This window comes from Apus apus, chromosome 1 (assembly GCF_020740795.1).
Source record: "Apus apus isolate bApuApu2 chromosome 1, bApuApu2.pri.cur, whole genome shotgun sequence".
Classification (NCBI taxonomy): domain Eukaryota; kingdom Metazoa; phylum Chordata; class Aves; order Apodiformes; family Apodidae; genus Apus; species Apus apus.
Window position 1 is genome coordinate 129,233,889 of NC_067282.1, and position 20,696 is coordinate 129,254,584.

The 20,696-nt window shown below is 42.1% G+C and overlaps 1 protein-coding gene across 1 annotated transcript; it reads right to left on the bottom strand.

Annotated features, from left to right (window-relative positions):
• Positions 1–975: 975 nt before the first annotated feature.
• Positions 976–14,051, bottom strand: KLHL42 (kelch like family member 42). The gene is made up of 3 exons (XM_051638772.1): positions 13,153–14,051; positions 5,605–5,798; positions 976–1,818 (listed from the first exon to the last, which is right to left on the bottom strand). The coding sequence occupies exons 1-3, from the start codon at positions 14,049–14,051 to the stop codon at positions 1,367–1,369; spliced, it is 1,545 nt and encodes a 514-aa protein (XP_051494732.1). The 3' UTR covers positions 976–1,366.
• Positions 14,052–20,696: the final 6,645 nt, after the last annotated feature.

Consider the following 20,696-nt stretch of genomic DNA (forward strand, 5'->3'; position numbering starts at 1 on the left):
TGCTGTCAGAACAGGGCAGCTGCTCATCATGTTGTGTTTTCAAGGCCATTTCATTACATTCATGCATACACCTGAATGGTAGACAGGAGATAGGGTCTAACATACTCTGCCAGGCTGCAAAAATTCCACTCAAAAGGTAAATTTTCACTATCCAAAATACCTGTATCCTAAAAAGCAGTCAAAACCAAATGCCCTCATTCTAGTCCAAAAAGTTTCCTGGGATTTTGCTTGGGTTGCTATGCCTGACCAGAAGCACCACAATTAGGCTCCCAGAGCACCTCTATTCCTGAATCCCCACAAAGGAGTACTGATGGTGGCCATCTTACCCTGCTCTTTGGAGAAACTAACAACTGGGGTGATAAAGTTGAAGTAATCTCTATCAAAGCTCCAGAAAGAGCCAACCTTCATTTGCACCTGCTTTGGGTGGTGTTGGGAGGAAGTCATCACATGAAGCAACCCTTTCTTACCAAGAGATGGATGTTCTGGATGACTGTTATCAAGCAGGATGTGCCTGGTGCAGATTACCATTGCGTGTGCTCATGCATATTTTGCTAACATGAAGCTTGTTGCCAACTATAATATGACCTTTAAAACTCAGTACTACAGAGTACAAGGTAACTATAGCTTCAGACCTTTCTGAAGATGAGTAAACTCCCCCACTTGAACTTACAGCCTTTTTTTCTCTGTCTTAATGGTAGCAATAAATGCTGTCAGCTTCACTGCTACCACCTTCCATTGAAGGAGCATCTAGCATCCAACCACCAACCTTCAGCCTCTAGGCAATTCCTCCCCCGTCCCTGGCAAAGCACTCAATCACAAATGATTCAGGGGAGTTCTTATTTCTTGATGGTACCCCAATTGCTGTCACCTTTGAGAATCTCACTTGCTACTGTAGAAGAGTAGTAACAATTTTAACCCTTGTACCTTTGACAGGACATAGCTTGAGTAAAACTGCTTTTTAAAATAAGTAATTCCTTTTGTGGTTTTTCTTACTTACTACTTTATTGAATTATTTCCACTTTTATTATGTGTATTTCTTGCTTATCTTCTACATTGTCTATTAAGATGGAAAATATAACTAGACTATTCCTTTATCAGTTACCAACACAGTAATTTTATGCTTAAATTGCAAACAGTACCAGGTGAAATTGAAATCCAAACCAATAAAATTTGTGAACTGAACTCCTAAAACTGTTTCTGGGAGCATTACTATAAATACTGGATTTTGCAACTTTTTTTAAAGAACAGAATCAGTATTTTATGCCTACGTTACGCAACCCCATGACATTCTAAAACTGGAATTATTTAGAGGGAGCAATACTTCTTCCAAGAGTGATTAATGAGCTGAAAAGAAAACCTGATGCTGTTACACTTCTCGTACATCAGGCAAATACATAGAACAGATCAGCATGTTTTGTCCAAAGGCTGGAAAGCGTCTTAGTGACTCCCAACTGTCCGTAAAGATATTATACTTCAGAAAAACACGGTGCTCCAAGCTTGTAGATAAAGTAATATCCCTACTCAATATATAGACTCCATCATTGTGGAGAGTACAAGTCAAGTTAAGACCCGATTTTGACGTGTTCTCTTTGAGGTAGAGCCATTCTTTGGTAGCGATGTTGTAAGACTGCACAGTTAACACATCCTCACTTTGGCCGGATTTTTGGTTTGGTCCAAGTTCATGAATACAGCCCCCTACCAGGTATATAGTTTCTTCAACAGAGAGCATCTGTTGTTTGCGAACATGGACATCACAAAGTTCAAAGTTGGTCCAGGAATCAGAAGTGGGACAGTACTGCAAAATGTTCATATTCCTATCTGAAACAGAGCAGAGATATTAACAAATAAATAAATGTATTTAGAAGGTACTCATGGAGGAAGATTTTTCCTCCCTACAAACTCTATCAGCCAGCATTACAGATTGCCAACGTATGACAGTGCAAAAGCACAGCAGACCAGTGAAGCAATATTGATGATTGAGAACTGCAAGTCTTTGCCCTTGACAATAAATGTTCTGTTCCTTTGCAGAGGAAAAAATCAAGCTGCTTCTGGCACATTACATGATGTAAATGGTCTGGGGCTGCAGATTTTAGTGGAATAATCCCTACCTTTTAACTTAAGCTTTTAATTTTGCCTCCAGTTGTAATGTAAGAGCTTCTTATGAAAAGGGAAATGGAGCAATATTCTGCTCTCCAAAAGTGATCACAGATCAATCAAATTATCAGGAAGACAGTACACTTCATTAATGGCTGTCAAGTGATGATTTATCATACAAGCTTAACTTTGATACTTTGCATTTCATTCCAAAAATCAAAGTTTTATGGAATAAAACTCATAAAACTAGTTACATTGCAGCAAGTGGCACAGATTACCTAAGGGCACATGTTCAGTACCCCATAAAGAGAGAAATACACATTGTCAAAATCAGCTAAGAACCAGGAAAATGTGCTACAGCATCAGAGGCACAGAAAAAAGTTTAAGCCATATCTATGTTTTGGTTACAACTCAGTGGATATTTGCAATACTTTCATTCTATGAAACTGTTACAATAACACCCTGATTTATGAGGTAGTGGAGAGCCTGGCTGTGTCCAGTTCTTCACTAAATTAACACAGAATGCACAGGACTTGTTAGCCAATAAATTCAATTTCAATCTCTGGAGGCCTGAGCTTAAATCCAAACTCAAGTGAGAAGCAACAGGTTTGCAGACTCCAGCCTGGTCTTTTAATAAAAACTGCTCCGTTTGACAAGTCTATCCTCCATGACAATCTCCAGATGAGCTCCTGAGAGGAAGAGCAGACAGTGACATACTGACAAGTTACGTAAGGGCACAGGGATAAACAGCCATAAATATCACTGGATTGTCATGAATGAAGTGCATTAGCAGCACGATTAGGGAGGTGCTGCTATAGCATTTTTTTGCACTGTGATGACTTTTAGTCATTGCTTATTCATTCACATAGTCTTCCTGAACACACAATCTACATTAAATAAAGAGGAAGAACATCATGCCAATGCTCTATGAAACTGCTGATTGCCTCTCTACATATAGATGGTCTTTGTTTACAAACAATGTTTCATTTATCTGACTCATCAAGGGGAAAAAATCCCACCATTTCTAGCAATATCTACCTATGACAGCAATCTTCCCAGGAAAAAGATGCTATGGTTTGAGAGCAGGTATAATGAAATGCAGATCTAGTGTGACTCAACCACAGTCTAGGTCATTTATATCCACTGAAACAAAAATAAGCCAACACAGAACATGAACAATATCATTCCTGACATGGACTTTCTATTAGGCTCTAGGTTCACTAGTGAGAGCCGAAAACTGGAAGGAGGCTCTTTATTCAAGAAGTGTCATTGTGACTTACAGTGGGAAATTCCAGATCCTACTATCTTTCTGGAAGTGCAGTCTCAGGAGAAAGCTCTACGCAGATCAAAAAATAATCCACAAAACCTCCCAAGGCTACACTAAAACTAGTTTTGTCAAGGTATATGCAGGAATTAAAAAAAAATAATAAAAAATTATACATGATCTGCAACATGTGTTTTATTTAGTGAATATAGTGAAACAGCAAACATACCGCAGCATCTTTCAGTTAGTTATGCCTTAGCTCCAACATCTGCATAATTTGGAAGGTGTAACCAGTGTAGTTGCAGTTGTTTGAAAATCTGAGAGCTTTCCTAAGCAAAGGTGCTATAGAAAACCTATTTTAGAAAACCTGTTTCTAGACCCTTGTTCAGGAAAGGATCATTACTCCTAACAAGAATAGATATCTGCTGTCCGTAACAGTCTTGTGATTTAAACATGAACCTAAATGAGCTAGTTATCCACTCCTCACAATTTTATCCTGGGTTAACCATCCCATTTCCAATAAAAATGGCCTTTAGGAAAAGGCCAAGAGAATATCTAGGAAAAGACACGGGTCTGAATGGCAGTGGCAATCCTCCCAGGTGTCTGTCTATCCTTCAATTGAAACCACAGATATTAAGTGTCAAATAGGGAGCTTGACACAGGGCAGCAATCCTGAGTACATACACTTTGTTAATGAATTTTAAGGGAATAAGATCTGCATCAGCAAAATGCTGATCTTCCTAACCATGCTACCAGGAGCAGGCAGTCTGAATAAAGAACAGCACAAGCACTGTGGAATAGGAACTTCAAAAGTGCACAGGAAGTAAGAAAAGCTGACACTTCCATAATCTTCTAGCCCTATTATTTTTCTTCTGATTTCTTCTTTCTTCTTACATCTTCTTTCTCCATACAAAAATGAAAAAACCCTAACTCTGGTCTCTAGAGATAAGTCTTCCCATTATTCTCACTTTCAGGCCTATCTCCATGTTCTCTGCTCTCTGGTCTTGAAGAATGTTTCCCCCCAGGTCTGACTCTTCAACAAATCCAGTGTTGTGTGCCATCCTTCACTCCTAGTGCTGGACATCAGGGAACACAAGTTACTCCAACAGGTTCTGTAGTGGGCATGACCAGAGGACTAGGACTACATGGCCCTCCATATGGACACAGGCATGCTTATATATTTTGTTTCCTTCAGTGAAGCCACCTGGTTCTGGGTCAGAATGGGCTGGAGAAAATGCTTTTAAAGGTCATTACCACAAGGATCATGAGGGGTGGAAGGGTGTCTTTTATAAACCTCATAATGGTTCAGAGCTAAAATCTGCTTAGACACCACCAGAAGGGGCAGCTTGTTCTAAAGTCAGCTTAGCTTTGCTTGCACTACTCCCAGTAAAAGCTGATCTCCTAATTTTATTCTCCATTTGGAAAAAAAAGTTTAAAACTAATGTAGTCAAAAGAAGTGGGCAGAGACTAGAGATACGAATTTAAATTTAGGAAATCTTGGGAAACATTGAACATTTGACATGAAAAAAATGACTTGTAAAACTCTGAGAAAATTGTATTCTTCCCAAAGGATGGTGCTATGTGCTTAAGGAATGGGGAGCACTTTTTAAGTGGCTTGCTTTTCTAAGGGATAAAGAAATTGTCAGGAGAGAATGCAACTCCAAATCCTTCCCTCTATACAGTATCCTCAGAAAACAGCGTATAGAAAGCAATTATATTTAAAAAAGTTGGTTCTTGCTTAAGCTTTTGATTAATTATTAAATTATTTCAGCACCAAAAATCTTACCTATAGCTTGAATTTCCTTGTGAAACACTGAAATGCTATAGTGAAAGGACCATGATACTTATCAATACATGAGGAATACTAACACAGGGAGGTATTTTCTTTGTATTTTCCTTCTGACAGTCTATGTGATATAAGAAAAAAAAAAATCTAAGAAAAACGGAGAACTAAATTGAGTGCTGAAGTACCCATCCGTGTGTTCCCTCAGATGAACAGAACCTCAGGTCCATGTAGGGCATGGGAAAAAAAAGTATCTTATTCCTCTAAGACAGATCTGGTTTTTTTTGTTTCATTTGTCAGGTAATTTCTACCAGTTATTTATTCTACATGTTTTAATGAGCATTATGCAGCTTTCTAGATCAGTTTAAAAGATCTTCTGAAAAAGAGAAGAAAACTATCTGGGCCTTAGAAGCAATCAGGTTAAAAAAAAAAGAAAAAAAAAATGAAAAAAGAAGTTTTCTACCTCTGGTAGTGTATCCTCCAATAACGTAGATCTTGCCTTTGCACTCACAGGCTGAGAATTCTGCAAGAGGGTTTGGCATGGATGCTACGAAATTCCACCAGTCATTTTCTGGGTTATAGCACTCCACATTGGAAAGTGACTGACCACCGATGGCATACAGCTTTCCATTTACAGCTAAAAGCTTAAAATTGGACCTGAAAGAAAAGATTGCAGCATTGAAATAGGTTGCACAGATGTACAGAAAAATATTGGAGAGTTCTTCCTATCCAAGCTACAACATACCCATCATCACTTGCAAGTTGAACCATAACTCCATATCTGACCTCTTCCATGCAAGGCCAAAATTCTGTAATTACACTGTAATTACTTAGGACAGCAACCAGCAACATTCTGTATGTTCATGATGTTGGTGCTGAGATGGAAGAATTTATTTATTTTTATTTCTATCTGTCACACTTTGAGCACTGCAATTTCTTCCTGCAGACTTTCACCTTCAACATCCACAGACCATTTGGTTTTGCTTGTATTATCTTCAAAGTGAAGATGTAAGGTGTCTTGTGCTTCAGTAGTTAGGAAGTTGCTCTTTGCCATGCATAACAGAGCAGAATAAGAAATAAAAGAGCAGGGCATTGCCTGTGGAGTACAATGTAATTTTTGTACTCAGCTATTTCTCCCAGCTGTGGAAGCTGGTCTAATAAAAGATGCTCTCTTCCTCTCTTCAGAAACAGTCTCATTGCCTAGAAAGGTTGTTCCTTCCCTACTGCTGGGCCAAAATGAGAATTTACCATGCAGTATCCCAACACACTAGATGTATGAAAGTGACTGGAGTGCACCAACTCAGCATAATGCCAAAAGGGGAACTGCTTTGTGTCTGTAAAACTGACATGGTGTTTTACACTTGAACTGGCCTGCTGAGCAGTAAAGTGAGTTTCACTCTGCATGAATCCAAGATTCAAAACTTACTGCTAAGTAGTTTGGCAGGGTTTTGTCTGGACAAAATGAACCTTGCCTAGCAGCAGACTGCCCTGCTATTTCTTTTTAATAAATATGTTTGGAAAAATATTTGTTTCCAGATGGAATAAGTCTTGTTCTTGTCATCCTGATACAGCTTTGGAAACTAAAATGCTCCTTTGAAGGAATTAATTGCTTTTTATTAGTTTGGGGGTTTTTTGCTGACATGTACCATGAGGTCACTCTGTTCATCTTTCTACAGCAATTATGGTTTCCATCTTAGAAAATCCAGAAAACATGGCAATCAATAGTGGGCATGACATAAGGATAACAACTTGCAAAACATCACAATTTTCAAAGCAATGTACCTGTTCTAAAAGTTGCAGTAGGAAAAGAGTTCCACAAATTAACAGAGACAAAAAAGGAAAAAAAAAAAAAAAAAAAAAAAGTAACTGCATTTTCTGAGCAATCCCTCAAAATCTAAAGTATGTTACAAAGTCTGCAACTCTGCCTACAATGGAGATGGTGTGGGATTTTTGACTTATGAAATGAGTTCACACACATGTAGATAGTGCTTCCCTATTACAAGATCTTCTGGCCACTTTTTAAACATGCTAAAAGTTTGGCCACAGAGGACATGAATTATCTAAACAAGACTGCAGTGTCAGATAATTTAAGAATTGAGGTTTCTAAATCACAAGTACTTCTCTAGTCATCCGGCAATTTAACATCTTACCGATTTATCTGAATGGAGATAATTTATACAGTTCTTGCTTGATGGCCTTCCTATCACTAAATTGGTTCTTGTAGCACAGGGAAAACCATCTGTGAAAGATGTACAATACAACTTTCAACTGTAATTATTCTAGGAGGCCAGGTTTATTGGCGTCAGTCATTTAACCACTTCCGACACTTGTTAAAATGGAAGACATTCAGTGCAAGTATCTCAGATTTATGGAACACATTAACTGTAAGGTTCATTTTACACAAAAGTAGCCATAAGTATCCATCAGCACACTTTACATGAAAGTTTGGACAATGGCTTAATATGTTATAAAAAACTTCTGCCATTCACCTTTCCATGCCAATAACAGCAGGTGTTTTTATGGAGAGTGAACATTAGGAAATATTTAGTGTATTTTTTACAATCTTTTAATATGTTGGAGCAGCTGGAAACAAGGAAAGCAAACACTGAGCAGCCAGCCAGCTCTCCATAACTAACAACTATTCCATGGACTACAGCTTGGAAATAACAGGGGTGAACAGTCTGTCAGAGTCAACTGCAATAGAACTCCACTCACATCAGTGAGTTACCTAAACTTGGGGGATCAAAAGTACTTTCCAAAAGTCAGGCTTAGTGAGTACACTTCTTGCTGGGACAAGACTGGCTATGAGCTGTCTTCTCACGTCCCTTGTTTCCCCTGAAAGAATCCCAGGAACACAAGAAAGAGCAAGCTCTATGCTTTTACTGTAGTTCAAACGACACTTTTCATTCAACAAACACAAAGCACTATATGCAGGAAGGAAAAAAAAAACCACAACTAACACACAAATGCACAGGATCTGGGGGTCAGAGCACACAGTTCCGAATACAAGGCAACATGCAACAACTTGTACATTGTTCTGGATTGTGTTAACAGCCACAGAAGTATCTGTAGCAGATTGCTATGAACATGGCTATAAAGAAGGCAAGCAAGCATTCTTGTTCACTGACAGATAGCTTTCATTTAGTATGCAACAAGAAAAGGTTAGCAGAGATTAAATCAGACAGAACTTCCAGATTGGAGGGGTAGCTAAACACTGGAACAGGTTAGCTGGGAGGAAGGAGTATGGAATCTACATTGCTGAAGGGTTTCAAGAAGTTAAGACTCGTATCTGCAAGGTTTGGTCCTGCTGTAGAACAGAAGACTTGGACTAACTAAACCATGGTTCCTTCCAGCCAAATTATCAACTTAAACCTTAATATTTCTCACAAGTCAGATTCTTTATTCTAGAGTTGAAGTATTTACAACACAGATGAAGAATCATGATAGCACAGTTATGAAAGCAATTTCAAACACTTTTTTATATTCCTTATATGAGTCTGCAAAGCACAGTGCATCCAACCCTTAGATTTGGAAGCAAGTGACACACTTTTGATAAATGTGACATGAATATTTCTAACAAATGTTTTTGAAAAGTCTATTTTCCCCCAACACAGAAGAATTGGGAGAGAAAAAAAAATATTAAAAATGCAGAAAGAGAAGGTCTCATAAATCACTACCATTTCCCTGGAGCATCCTCTCCTGTATTCCTGTAAGAGGCCTCAGAGTGGCAGCAGTTCAGGCACAGATTGCTCACAAAAACCTTGTTCCACATGCATGTGTATAATCCCAGCCAGGGGCTTACAAGGGTCTTCCAAGCCTGGAAGATTTACCTGCCACGAATAGGAAGGTTCTGAAGGAAAATAAAAGTGGAATATACAGCTGTAACTGGCACATGCAGTAGAAATCCTATGAGTATATTATTTTTAAATAGCAAATTTCAACTGACGGCAGCAATTTAGTGAAAAGCACAAAGAGGAATTCAAGGGCATTGCTGCAACAGTTTCCAATGCACTTTGTTACCTTCCTGACCATAAAGTCCACCAAGTGGTCTTGGGCAAACCTTACAAGAAGTTTCTTCCAAAAAGGAATCCACACTGTTCTCTGAAGACGCTATTCCAGGTACATCAATATCTCTAGAAACTTTGAGCTGTTATGGACTATTTCTGACAGGTATCACATTTAGCCCTCAGATGATGAGAAATCCCAGCCTAAGTCACAGCCTTCCCACATGAGCCAGAGTGTTTTAGCTCAATTTTATATGCATAAACAGGTAATAACACTTTCTCAACTTATATGGGTATCACAAGAATAATATAAAGGAGTTATCTATTGTGAACAAAGTTGAAACTACAGCAATAAGACTTCTACATCTAAAAAGAAAGCTAACAGCTATAACCTAAACCAGAATAACTGCTAAGCATTCAGTGTACATCTGTTGGCTTTTGTCTTCTACTTCAAAATAAGTATGGGACTATTTTGTTTATGCATATACAAAGAATCGCAGAATCCTGGGATTCCAGATTATAATAATGCAAATCATTAAAGATATAGATATCACAGAATTTACAAGGCTTGCTGAGGGCAGAGAACTTCTTACACTAACAGTAAATAAGCACAATTATTTCTGTAACTTCTCAGCCTTCTCTTGAGGCCAACATTCATATAGGCCAAATCCAGATACTCTTGCTGTCTGAAGTCAAACCAACTTCAGTGGGAACTAGAACCCTCCCTCAAGGCATGTAAAAAACTCATCTATGGGATTTAATTATATCAGCTGACAGAAATTCATTTGGCAGACAGTCTCATGACTAACTCCTAAGCAGCACACTGGGCAACTGCCCTGGTTATTTCACTACAGCATAACAAACTAAAAATACAATGCTGAACAAAGTACAGATCTTTTTGCAGCACAAATAGCATCAGTGCTATTCCTCTTGAATTAAACTCCCTGATCCTAAAAATCTCTCTGCTCTTGGCTCCTACAGCATAGGCCATCTCTTCTTAGCTCTGACCACTAAATGTCAAGCTAGTCATTATAAAGTAAGTGTTATGCCAGATAGAAAAAATAATAATTGATAACTTCACAGCCAAGACTGTTTAAGTCAAAAACACACTTAGTAACATTTCAATGAAAAGCGGAGCTTCCATGAAAAGAACTTCCCCTGATTATCAGTCAGGGAGCGAAACACTCACTCGCTGCTACCTTGCAGCCTAGAGTCAGACATAATTTTAGGATCTTTTTGACCTTCAATAACTACTATGAAACATCAGAACAGACACTTTCAAAAATATCCATTCATATGCTACTCTTCAGTCATAATGGCCAATGTGAAATTGTATTATAAGGAATACTTTGCTGTCACCTGTGATGGGCATAAAGATCAAGTTGGTATAGCAGGGCAGTTCAAAATCTTAATATACAGAAAAAATATAGAATTGTAGAATCATCAAGGTTGGAAAAAGACCAAGATCATGAAGTCCAACTGTTCTACAACTCTTACCACTAAACTTTCTCCTGAAACACCATGTCTACCCGTTTTTTTAACACCTCCAGGGACGGTAGCTCCACCACCTCCCTGGGCAGCCTGTTTCAATGCCCCACTACTCTCTGTGAAGAAATTTTTCCTAATATCCAACCTGAGCCTCCCCTGGAGCAACTTAACCCCATTTCCTCTTGTCCTATCACAAGTCACTGGGGAGAAGAGGCCAACACCCGCCTCACTACAACCTCCTCTCAGGTAGTTGTAGAGAGCAATGAGGTCTCCCCTCAGCCTCCTCTTCTCCAGGCTGAGCAGCCCCAGCTCCCTCAGCCTCTTCTCTTAAGACTCATTCTCCAGACCCCTCATCAGCCTAGTTGCCCTTCTCTGCACCCTCTCCATCACCTCCATGTCCTTCCTATGCTGTGGTGCCCCAAACTGCACACAGTACTCAAGGTGTAGCCTCACCAAGGCCGAGCACAGGGGCAGGATCACCTCCCTGATCCTGCTGGTCACACTATTCCTGATGCAGGCCAGGATGCTGTTGGCTTTCTTGGCCACCTGGGCACATTGCTGGCTCATGTTCAGCTGGCTGTCAATCTGCATTTCAGATAAAATTATTATATATCCTAGAAGAAAGGAAGAGTGTGGGGAGAAAAAGGCTAATCTAGAGTTTGAACAGCCAGGTCATAAGCTGAAAAAAGTGCCTCGAAAAAGCATTTTTTAAAAAGCCCTCATTTGCCAGGCTGCAGAATCGTTGCACACAACAACATCCATACACATCACACCAGCCAATGCCAAAACCTCATAACTTGATCCACATGGGACTTCTCTGTTTAATTTCCACAGAAGATGCTGTGTGGGCTGATCCCATCTTCCTTTCCTACCAAGGCCAACATGCCCCTGTAGGCAAGGCTGCCGAGGCGAGGCCGGCTAAAACACCTCGGTTCCCACTGACATCTTGGGGAAGACCGCACACAGGCTCAGGGCTGAAGAAGTATGTTTGCAAGAAAAGCTGTTTGTGGCACTTAAAAGTTAAACCCTCATTTTACAGATGCTATTTTTCACACCACCTTTCCAAGAAGCCAGAAATATCCTGTGTTTCTGATCTATTCTGATGACTGATGACAACCATTTCAGTGAAATTCTCCCAAAACAGGAAGTGAAAGAAAAAAAAAAAACAAAAAGGGCAGCATGGGAAAGAACTCATTTTAGGGCACACCCCTGTTTTTACAGCATTTAGTTGGCAAAATCACTGGAACAGACTGCAGTTTAACTACTCATATATTTATGCCAATAGTCAGGGTCTCTGGATGATCCTTGAGTTTACTGGATGAAGAAAGTAATTTTCATTCTACACTCAATGCTGGCCTTCTTACTTGCTTTACTTATTTGCTTCCACCCAATTCAGGCAGAAAGATGAAAATTTAAGCACTTTTTCTAAAACAGAAACAATGAGGAAGTTCACGTTGGATAAATAGAAATATTTTGCTTCAAAGAAGTAAAAGGCTTTGTTTTGATAACTGCAGTGTGATTAAGATAGAGTAGCCACAACTTTGGCCAAGGAGATGGTTTCTGTTCTTGGGTCTCTCTCACTATTACTCTTTCACACATAAATTATACAAATGTTTGTAAACCCTAACTTAAAAATAAATGTCAATCAAAAAAGTCAAAAGGATACAAGGAAAAGCAAAATGGTCAAAATGATGAAAATTTCACAAAATGTTCTCATAAAGCGAGAAATTTCTCACAATCTTCCTGATGTTTTTCTGGTGATTATTTCCCTGAAATGCAGGCCTACAAAACATTCAGATTTGTATGAAAGTACAAACTGATGAAGAACTACTCCAACTAAAAGTTTTCAGCCACCTCTAGCTCTGACAGACTGTACATCCCCACTAAGAGAAGGAAAACTTGTCACTTCACAAATAAGCTTAGAAAAGCTAAAATATACCACAAAGGAGGTAGGCAAAAAAATTGTATCTTTAGTTGTTTGGGCTTTTCATCTTTGTTATTTCAAGGAGAATTTCTACAAGCAACTGTCTGGAGAGATTGGATCCTTGCATGCTAGAACTTAAAACTGAGAGCCCACCACCATTTCATACTGAGGTGAACAACCACACATGGTGGAGACTTGTAGCACGTTCCTTCTCTGCTGATGCCTAACTCAGTTCTCCCACAGCTTTGGCCTTAACCATCAGCAACAAAGTCCCGTGCTCCTCACCCTCCCCTTGCCACAGCAGCTCCCTGTGCCACGCAGAGGGGACCCCTAAGCAGGAGCAAAGCTGCAGCACTGTGCTGAGGTGGGCCGACTTGTGAAAACAAGGTTTGCCAGGCCCGTTTCGTGGCATGCTGCCAAGGCACTGCGGTCCTTCCCACAGGATGCAAGAGGCACTGGTGACTCGCGGCAAAAAAAGACAACAGGTGAGCCTCAATTCTCGCACGCCGAGTCCAGACACCACCAGATGACTCACTCAGCAGGGTCTATTTTGACAACACACACGGACACGTGTATTTCAGGGCGCAGGGGTTACCTCTTCTGGTTCATTGATGCCAGCTGACTCCACTCGTTTAGGCAAGGGTTGTAACAATGGGCAGCTGCGATCTCCTGGCTGGTGATCCTGTAGCCCCCAACAATGAACAGGTAGTTGTCCAGCACTGCTGACCCGTAGCCTCGGACATTCACCAGATCAGGAGGCAGGTTGTTGGCCAGGGGCAGCCACCTCTCTGCTTCCTCATCATACCTCAGCATAGACCACGGGGCTTCCACCTGCGGGTGGCAGCCTGGAGGCAGGCCCAGCGAGGTGGTACCCACGAAGTCCCCGATGGCCACAAGAGTGGCAGTGCCCCTCATCCGCCTCTCCTTCAAGTGCTGCTGGAGAGCGTGGGGCAGGAGGAGGTGTGGCCGGGCATCAGGCCTCCGCAGCACCTGGTGGTAATGGGCGGCCATGAAGTCTAGGCAGGCGTCGTGCAAGTCCTGGAGGCCGTACACCTGGGCCAGGCGGTGCAGCTCGAAGCAGTTGCCCAGCCTCACCTGGGAGAGGAGCAGGCGGAGCAAAGGGGTGACCTGCAGGTAGGAAGCGGCCTCCACCAGCTCCTCCAGCAAAGGGGGCTCCTCCTCGCCCCCCTCCTCCTGCTCCAGCCGGGCCAGGCAGGAGGTGTTGATGAAGTCCAGCACCAGCTCCAGCCCCAGCGCGCTCAGCCCCCCGCGCAGCAGCTGCTCCTCCTGGCCCTGCCCTGCCTCTCGCATGCCCGACCGGTACAGGGCTCGGAAATAGTCACTCTGCTCGATCAGCTTCCTCTTGCACACCGGGTAGCACTTGTCCCCCAGCCGGATCTGCACCACCTCCTCCCCCGCGCTGACCCCATCCCCTCCTCCGTCCCCTTCCCCCTCCTCCCCCTCCTGCCGCCGCCGCCGCCCCGCCAGGGACATGGCTCACCCCCTGCCCCGGCTGCGCCTCAGCCCGGCTGCGGGCAGGCTCCTCCTCCGCCCCGGCGGCCGCGGACGGGCTGGCAGGGAGGCGGGGAAGGGAGGGAAGGCGGGGAGGAGCGGGGCAGCCGAGGGCGGCCTGGCCCGGCCCGGCCCGGCCCCGCCGGGGGGGAGGGAGGCCCCGCAGGCCCCGCCGGCCCCGCCGCGCCGTCCCTGCAAGGAGAGGAGAGGGAGAAGGGGGGGAAAACAAAACCAAACCCCCAGAGGGAGGAAAGAAGGAAAAAGTCCTAAAAAGGGAATGTTGAGCGCTCGGGCGATGGCGGGGCCTCCTCCTCCGCGCTGCGCCCGCCCGGGCCGGGCCCTGTGCTGGGGAGGGGGATCTGCCAGCCCCCGTGGGCTCCGGGGGCACGGCCAGAAGGGCCCAGCCCTCAGCCCCGGGGTGCGAGGAGAGGGGGAAGGCGCAGGTCTGGCCCCGGCCTCCCCTCCGGAGCCGGCTGCAGCGGGCCGGGAGCGCAGCAGCTGGGCAGAAATGTACCGCTGCCTCCCTGGAGAGGGGTATAGTCTCGAACCACGCTCGCAGGGAAAAGAAAAAAAGACGGTCTGTGTACGTGGATGCATGCTTAGGTAGGGAGGAGGGAGCTCGACAGCCGGCCTGGTGCTGCGGCATCCTGGCCCTCGGGCTTCCACTCACAAAAAAAAAAAAAAAACAACAACAAAAAGGAGTATCTAGTGCTGCAGGAGAATTTAGGAATGGTGAGTTCGGGACTGTAATTCTGCCATGACCTTCCTGATTCCTCCTGCACAAGTCCCTCGCCGCCTCAGCTCTTCTCCCTCCCTCCAACCTTCCTTTTCTTTCCTTCCCTTCTCGTTTGTTTGGTTTGGGTTACTTGTTTTTTGTTTGTTTGTTTTTAAGGCAGACAAGGTTATTTACTTTTCCAGCATTTCCTCTGTGAAATTGTCCTCTCACTGTTTTGGTGATCTTCCGCTTCTTAACTCTAGTCTGTACAGATGACATGAATGTCAAACTCAGTGTTCTGGCTTTTATAAAAGCATTTGTTCAGGTGGGGTAGATTTCTGTGCATTTTTGTTTTCCACCTGCCTTCAAAGCATTTTCATCATCATGCTTTTGAAGGGCCCATTTCAAGTCTTGCAGTTCTTTTTATACAGGATTTCTGCTGGTTCCAAGGAGCTCTCTTCAGCAACCTCTGTCCCAACTAGGTCACTGTCACCTCTTATTTTCTCTTGCCTACTAACAAGTTTCACTGTTTGCTTGTTTTGTGTTCCTCTTTCATTCTCCCTCAATATTTCATTAATTTTCAAATTACAGTTTTCTGTTCTTGATGTAGCTTCTTGACTTTCTTACACCTAGCTGAAGCTTGAGTCTGAGCACCAGCTCTTCTGGTTTTATTCTGCCTCAGGTTCAGCCTTGAAAAGATCATCCCATGCAACAAGTGTCTTACAGTTCAGTAGGAGTCCAACTCATATTTCCTTCCTGTACTGTCTTTCCCATAGGCAGTCGTTTCAAGTAATGGTCATAATTCATACTTGAGAGGTAAACAGAGAGCTTGTGTTTGTCATGGCCATTAAGCTCCCCTGTTGGAATACAGTGTGATTGCCAACACGGTGCTGTGATTGCCATCTTTAGACAACTGTTTCGGAGTCTCATATGTTTGATGTATTGGTAGGTTAGCTTCTAATTGGTGAGTGATTTTTTTCCATGTAGTCAGTTACGGTAAGTTCTGTTCCCTTGAAGTGTTGACACCGCAGCCTGGGTAGATGGAATATTTCTTCTGTTCCCTATCTGCCTGCACCTGCTGCTCTGCCAAGGATTTCAAGTCCATCTTCTTCACAGGCCATGAGGTCTTTAATAGACTGGGATTGGTTCTGTCATCTCCTAGTATGTATTTCCTTCCTGCCAGCAAACTTCAGAGAGCACCAACTTCTACAGTTTTCATCCAGAGCTGTCACACTCAAAAGGGGTCAGCAGTACTCTCTGTTGAGTGGCAGCTTTTGCAAAAAGCCCAAATCTGTTTCCTTAACCAGTTGATTTTATGAGGGTGATTGTCAGCTATCTGTACTTTATCCAGGCTTAGGTCTGGACAATTATGTTAAGTCACAGCATGTTGACAGGGCAGTTCCCTTGGTTTTTTACTACACTGATCAGTCTGTACTGTGTGTTTACACAGTACTTACACTGCAGAAGCACCAAGGCGAGGACTACCTTTTTGTTCCATACTTGCACAAATAATTTCATTTGTATCCCAGTCCACAGCTATACTGTTTTATCCTAAGATCAATAATACTTATTATTATATTGGAATAAAAAAAATAAAAGGTCTTGCTGTTTTACCAGCAATTATTTTAGTTGATCTTAAGAGAGTAAGAAATGTCTTTTCCAGAGTTAAAAATAGAACTCTACTGCTAGAACTACGGAGTCAAAATCTATAGTTAAGAGCTATAAAAGACTTGCATGAGTTTTGAAACAAATGTGAAAGACCATCTGTGACACCTTTAGAACGTACCAAAGCATGAAACAACATGAAAACAAGTTTACATCATGGTAGATATTAAATAAGTGCATGATAAAAGAACATACTCTGGAGATCAAGACTTTTACACAGAGAGGAAGACAGGGTAGCTATGCTCAGCTTTTCAATACATGGCTTTTAGAGTCTGGCTTCTGGAGCAAAATCTTCAAGCCTGTTTTAGAGACTTCTGCTCTCTCTCTACAGTGTTCGGGGGACAAATTTATCTCAAGGAAAACGATTCTTAGTGCCAACAAATGGAGCAGAAAGGCACCAGAGTGTGTCAATAAGGGGCTCTCTAGAACTGAGATGGCCATTTCTGCTTGGGAATCATGGTCTATACACTTTTTCCTGTGCTTGCTGCCTGAACTATTTTCTTACAGTTCATGCCTGAATTATTTCCAAGGCTGAAGAGAGATCACTCTTTTCTTTCAGAAAGACTTGGAAATGGAAGAAGCTCTTTTACACAGCAGCTACATTGTAACTGACCATTCAACCATGATAGGCAAACCTAGGATTCAGACCCTTTCTCTGCTTGGGCATACTTTTCTGTAGCCCCCTGACTTTTCCAGCATAGCAAAAGCAAGGAAACACAAGAAAGCTAGGAGGAGCTACTGCTATGAAGATAAGAAAAGCAAAGCCAGAGATAACTATACAAAAGTAGCACTCTTTCAGGTTTGAGTGGAGCTCAGCTCAGGTTTCCCGAGTGGCAAGGGATGTGCACGGAGTGGGTGCAAGCCTACTCTGTAGGCTAAGTATGAAGCCTGCTTACACTTTAGATTCACTTCAAGTATTTAACACTGCCTAGATCTACTTAGTGGCCAACCATGGCCACTTGTTTTTCCTCCATAAACCACTCAGTGGCTTTTGACCGTTAAGCTGGATGGGTCTCCAGTCTGGTAAGGTCACAAGACACAGCAAAATGGGGTAACAGAAGTACCAGTGACTGGGAATCAGAATCACAAATGCTTTTCTTGGCAGGAAACCTGGTTTACATTTACATGAAAGATAGCCTGCAATTCTTTGTGGGTCTAACCCAAGATCACACAAAAAATCTGCAGCAGAGGAGAACCAAACCCTTAAGCACCAATACAGTGCCTAAAGGAAGACTGCAGTGGTTTTGTGTGTGTTTTAGGCAAACTTCTTGATTTGACACAGAGACACTGGGTAACACATAAGAACCAGAAAGTAACACCAACCTGATTGTTCTAAGGAAAGGACCGCATAGAGGGCGAAAAACAAAGGAAAAATTTAATTCCTTTCAGCCTTATTAGTCTAAAATGTGAACTGGAACAGAATCAGTGGATATTTAAAACATACATGCTATCTAATATAAAATATAAAGTGCCACATTCTTCCCTCTGAGATGCCAGGGAACTGTACTGTACTGCCAAGGAACTGTGTGTTGAGTAACAGTGGAGTTACTCAAGAGAGGAATTAGTCTTTTGGAAATGATTCACTAACTGCTGCCATTGTTTAGTATTTTCCTTGTCACAGGATACAAAGTAAGCATCTGTGGAACACAGGCAGTATCCTGCAGTATTTCAGCATTAAAAATATCAGTGTTCTAAAGGATCTTGGCATTTCTGAGAGGAAGTGGCGAGCATAATTTTATTTCAACTGAAATCTCTATCATTTGTGAAGGATTAGCTACTAATAAAGGTAATTTCTCTTTTTCAGATTTGGAGCCAAACAAAGTACCTCTTACCCCATGCCATTAGCAACACTATTAAAAAAAAAAAAAAGCAAAAAGCAAAAAAAAAAAAAGCATTCCTATTTCTAATGTCACTTGTTTAGAATTTATTCCCTATTATTTTCCGTTTATTTTTTCTGCTCCTGGTGTACTACTTAATATTTATGCCTTGCAACAAATGTATATTGTGACACTACTGGAAAAATACTTGAAGTAGTATTTTTTTTGAATACTGATTAGTTATTATTGAGTACTTAACTTATCCCTGCTTTAGTCAAATGTAATGAGTGATTAATAGTGAAGCATGTGCTACTGAGCTCTCTCTGGGCAGCAAAAAGGCTGTTCTGATAGTCTGTGTGCTAGTGGGCATTCTGTGTGGATCATGAGAAGAGTTCAGTCAGCAGGCAGCAGAATGGAGACATGAGAGTGTAAATCATTAAAATGGCATTTAATCTGATCCCTTTTTTACGCCAAAGACCCAGTAAGGAATTTCCTTAAAACTCTCGCAGGTGAAATAAGTGTTGCCTGACAAAACCTGACTGGGGGTCAGGCTGCTGGAGTGCTCTGCCTGCTGCTGAACCTCCTGTTGGGGCTCTTTGTTCTGCACAAATGAATCATGCATCCCCAGCCAGAATTTTCTTGTGTAGCTCTGCATAGCTAGGAGTAAACTGGGTGCTTTTAAAACAGCATATATTTTTTAATCCTAGTGCAGACAGGCAGAGTTGAATTTTAGTACATAATAACTAGGTAAGATGAATGATAACCCACATGGAAGACTTTTACTAAGTATCCAGCTGTATAAAAATTCATCACAATCTTGAAACTCCATCCCCTTTGCCTAGTTTCAAGTTCTGACATAAATCAGCATTCATTGAGTGTTTGCTAAACATTGTGCCTTTTGTCATAAACCTTGGCTCAAGTTTACATGTATGCCAGTAGATTTATATTTGTATAAATCTAATCTGGCTAAAACTTCTGTTGCTCTTTGTTTGAACACACAGATTCTGACCTTCATGAAGAGGTTTTACCAGAACTAGTTTGAAGCCAAGCTTTGAGAGAATCTCAGGGCCTGGCAGCCCCTTTGAGACAAGGGTTTAAAAAATGGTTTCCACAAAGTCCCAGGAACAGAAACAGTGATATTTCACCTCTTTTTACCATGCTGCTGGTATGGGACCAAAATCCGAATCTTGGACCCAGCTGTCCCAAATCTTGGAGAAGGTCAGATTCATTAAAAACTTAATATATTGCTCCAAACCAAAATATAACCACTAATAGCTGTTTTTGATGAAACATTTGTCTCAAAAACAATTTTCTTTTGTTGGACTCAAGACATTTTTCGAGAATGTTTTGATTTCAAGGAAATTTTAAAGGAGAAAGTGAGTGCAGTATTTCAATAATGTCAGAAAGATTGGCTTTGATATTTTTTTTCCAAGTGCTTAGATTTCATTATTATTCATTACATTATTAATTTTTATCTTTTATACTCTAGTAGAGTTAGAGTGACATATTCTGGCATTATCCAAATACTTAGTTTAGGTAAAATGTTGACCTTCATGCTGCTGTAACAAAGGGAAAACACATACTTATCTAAGGAAGAAGGAGGTAAAGACAGTTTTAACACAGACCTGCAATTCAGTTTACTCACATAGAGCACAAGACAGACACAGAGCTCCACTGACTTCAGCAGTGATGATTAGGGCTGACGTTGCCTGGGATTATGCTGCATATTTGATTAAATAAGCTTACTGATGTTCAAAGGAGGACATAGGTAGGTTCATACCTCTCCTGAGAAAGTGCAGGCTTTGGTCTCACTTCTCAGCTGGCAGTTGTCATCCTTCAGCTGCTCTGTCAGGCAGCCTAAACCACAGATGATTTAAGCTAACATGTTTGACTTGTAGCAGAGAAGTGCTTCACACAGCACTGGTCTCTTCCCAGGCCTGAGACAGGCTGGGTCTGTGCTGGTGTTCACCACATAGTTCTGCTTCGTCGTGGCAGCATCAGGGAGTGTTGCTTTGCCATGTCTGGGCCTCAGGAAATCTCTCTCCCTTCTCTCCCACAATCTACTTGGAAAAGGGAAGATGTAGACAGGATGCCCAGCTGTCCCCTCTTGTCTAGTCTGCATTTACATGAGGGATGTGTGCCTCCCTGATCATACTGGCTTAACCACCAGGAACAGAGCACAGAACAGGAGAACCGATCAAAGACGGGTACAAGCCTTGGCTGGGACATAGCAACTGCCACAAGTTGTCTCCCATAGCTCTGTTCAAACAGCATCAATACCTAAGCTTCAACCTGACCCAGGACACTGACTGTCCTCCCCCATTAGGGCTGAGAGGGAGCTTTAAGACATTCAGCAGAGAAGCACAGGACAGTCATGGTGTGGACAACAGGTGACCCATGAACAAAACCAATGGGCAGTGTAGTTTCAGG